We start from the raw sequence: 3,024 nt of genomic DNA, 5'->3' as shown, positions 1-3,024 counted from the left end.
AAGCCATTATGTTTGTCAGATACCAGCTAGGTCCAGGAGGATTTATTGCCGGTTCCATTTTCAGCAGCTTAGTAACTATTTTCGCTCTGTATAACGATATCCTGAAATAAAAATACAATTATTTATACATTTTTCAACACACCTACTCTCTTATCAGAGCTATTTGGTAGACCACTTGAATACTCAAGAATTACTGAACTGAATTATAGCTATCAAACGTATTTTGATTTATAAAACTAAAAATCAATCTGTAACTGAGTTTTCAAAATATCATAATTTCCACAATAAGACAGACCTGAAAAGCTGATAATGTATGCATAACTATTAATAAAAATTCTAGCCTTAGAGCTAAAATAAGTAGAATAAAACAAAGTTATAAATGTGAACACAATTCAATCACAGGAAATTAGTCGTAGAGAAAACAAAAATTTAAGATAAAAATATGCCACTTACGGTCAAAACTCACGTTTAATATCTGAAACGGAACGGCAAGGCACACCTTATCAGAACACTATAAAAAATAACTATTTTTTGTCTCCAAATATTAAATATTTCCAAATTTCTGTTTACCGCTAACCTAAAAACCATTCGAAGTAAATGTCATGTAAACAGGGAATTAAACGACAAAAATCCAGTTACTTACTCTTTAGAGTAACATTAGCGTTTGCCATGTTAGTAACACTGATTAACTAGAGTGAAACAAGTTAACCTATCTTTCGTGTCAAAAAATAAAAGGGGCCTTTGCGAATTCCCTGCAATGCCGGGGCAGTCAGAAAGAGCATTGAAGCTCCTGAGGAGCCTTCCCAGATTATCCTTAAGTAACATCAGAGATAATCCCGGGTCAAGAAACGTAAGTAACTGGAATAAAACACTACCATCTATCCGAAATGGATGTCTAAAGTTTAAACAAACGAATATTTTGTTGTAGTCTCTAAAAAGGGGTCGTGGTCAACATGGAGGCGACTTCCATGGTGAAGGTCAGAGATCAAGACATAATTATATGCGTTTAGGCTACGAGACCGGAAACAATCCCTTCTATCTCCGATTTCCTAGAGAACCATACTATAAAGGCCACCAGTAAGTTAAGAAATATTTCCCATATTGCCTGCCTACTTCATTGTTAAAATGGTACTTTTCGTAGTTTAAAGAGGCAGTATCCGCCACTCTCCTTGCTCCAGCTTCAAAAGTTTGTTGACCTGAATAGAGTGGACACTGCAAAACCGGTAGATCTAGTAGCGTTGCTTAACACTGGACTCTATACTATATCCGTCGATCAAAAACATTTTGGAGCGAATCTAACGGATGAAGGGGCTGATATATTTCAGGCCAAGATAAACCTGGAAGTTCAGTGGGCCAGTGAATTGGTAATTGCTGCAGTTGAGAGAGCTGGTGGTGTGATTACCACTGCTTACTACGATCCTCACTGTTTGCAAGCAATGTGTGACACTAAAAAGTTTTTTGAAAGGGGTAAGAAAGCATTCATTAAAAAGTTTTAGAGAAAATTGGGAAATCATCATCATTACACAAGTCGACGCATTCCTGATGATGTCTTGGTTAATCCATAATTTACTTTCAAGGCATGCCAATCCCACGACGAATGATACCGCCACCAGATGCTATTGAATATTACTCAAGCGCGACAAACAGGGGCTACCTGGCTGATCCAGAGAAGATATCAGAAGAACGTCTGGTGCTGGCGCAAAAATATGGATATACATTGCCGAAAATTGAGGACGATCCTCAGTATGACATGTTAATTCAAAGGAAAGATCCTCGACAGGTGTTCTATGGCCTCCATCCCGGATGGATCGTTAATTTGAAAGACAAAGTAATTCTAAAGCCAAAGGATAAGGAATTGACAGAGTTTTACTCGTCGTAAGATGTTAAATTGAGTATTAAGAAATAAATAATAGACAGTTCTTGAGTCTTATAGTACGAGTGGGGTAGGCGTGTCCACAGAACCGAGCCTCCATGGAAAACTGTTGTGGTTTGGCTTTAGAAGGTCTAAACCATGTTTTGGTCTATGGGCGTCAAGAAAGCTGGAGATCTCAATAAGGCACCAACCCTACATGCCATGGCTCCAACGTACTAATGAAGAAATTAACATAGAATGTAGAAACATTCCCAAGCTGAAGAAATAACCCTGTCTTCATCTATGCAAATAACTGCCAGAAATCAGAGACAAATCGTCAACATTTCCTTTACAATCGCAAATTTTCTAGTTTCAAGTCACATTTTCGGGTTCTTCAATCCTTCGAGAGGCAATTCCAACAAATAAGACACTTTTTCCAAAACGAACGTGTAAAAACCGGCTTATTTAAAACTTCAATTGAAGACAAACAATTGGTCGATAAGGTTTACGTGATCCGGAAAAGCACGTCACCAGGGACGGTTTCTAGGCAACAACGGTTGTTGTCTTCATCTATGGGTTGTTGAATTCTTCGAAAGTACGGAAAATATGGCTTGTGCAAAGACAAGTACTTTTCTCTGCTGGAAAGTGGCTGGAAGTACTTGTCTTTATCTATGGCTGGAAATAGTGTTTGTCTGAGGTTATAAGCAGAATTTGAAATTTTTTTGGAAGGAAACAGAATGGATCACTGATTGTAACCTATAGAAATGTAAATACCAAAACAAAATGTTCAACTTTGGAAAACAGACCATAAAGTTCGTTATAGGATATGCAAAGTATTCACAATCTTCACGTGTAGCAAAACCACTTCCTTTTAAAAAACCAAAGGCCGCTGGAAATTCGGTAAGTAGATATTAGGAAAATATAACCTGCTTTATCAAAATGTCATGCAAATTTGGTATACAATTCATTCCGCACTTTATTTATTTTTCAGTTTATTAGTATCCAGAAAAAACCACGCAAGTCTAAATCTTCTTGAATTCAAGCCTTTTTTGAGAAAACTGCCAACATTTCCCCATCCATGGTTCACTTTCTAAAAAGGCCATTTATTTCTGTCTAGAATGATGTCCAAATGAGCGTTCTTGCTCATTTTGCCTCCGAGAAATGAGCAAAAA

At 37.3% G+C, this 3,024-nt stretch overlaps 3 protein-coding genes across 3 annotated transcripts in view; 2 read left to right on the top strand and 1 right to left on the bottom strand.

Moving 5' to 3' along the window:
- The window catches only part of LOC109537282, a gene marked incomplete in the record, with an annotated part of 7,304 nt that extends 6,729 nt beyond the window's left edge, over nucleotides 1-575 (bottom strand). Inside the window, 2 exon segments of the mRNA XM_048665164.1 lie at nucleotides 1-101; nucleotides 454-575. Coding sequence (XP_048521121.1) covers nucleotides 1-58 — 58 coding nt within the window.
- Nucleotides 576-612: 37 nt separating this feature from the next.
- On the top strand, nucleotides 613-1,919 carry LOC109537288 (39S ribosomal protein L15, mitochondrial). The gene is made up of 4 exons (XM_019903925.1): nucleotides 613-850; nucleotides 929-1,077; nucleotides 1,142-1,467; nucleotides 1,578-1,919. Exons 1-4 carry the CDS (start codon nucleotides 758-760, stop codon nucleotides 1,877-1,879), a joined length of 870 nt encoding a protein of 289 aa, XP_019759484.1. The 5' UTR covers nucleotides 613-757; the 3' UTR covers nucleotides 1,880-1,919.
- A 65-nt stretch (nucleotides 1,920-1,984) lies between these two features.
- LOC109537287 (mitochondrial ribosome-associated GTPase 2) overlaps nucleotides 1,985-3,024 on the top strand; it is a 3,224-nt gene continuing 2,184 nt past the window's right edge. Inside the window, exon 1 of the mRNA XM_019903924.2 lies at nucleotides 1,985-2,752. Coding sequence (XP_019759483.1) covers nucleotides 2,636-2,752 — 117 coding nt within the window. The 5' untranslated portion in view covers nucleotides 1,985-2,635. The remainder of the gene's footprint in view (nucleotides 2,753-3,024) is intronic.

This window comes from Dendroctonus ponderosae, unplaced genomic scaffold (genome assembly GCF_020466585.1).
Source record: "Dendroctonus ponderosae isolate FM_Combo_2020 unplaced genomic scaffold, Dpon_F_20191213v2 Dpon_F_20191213_3, whole genome shotgun sequence".
Classification (NCBI taxonomy): domain Eukaryota; kingdom Metazoa; phylum Arthropoda; class Insecta; order Coleoptera; family Curculionidae; genus Dendroctonus; species Dendroctonus ponderosae.
Note: the sequence above shows the minus strand (reverse complement) of the source record. Positions and strands in the feature narration are given on the sequence as shown.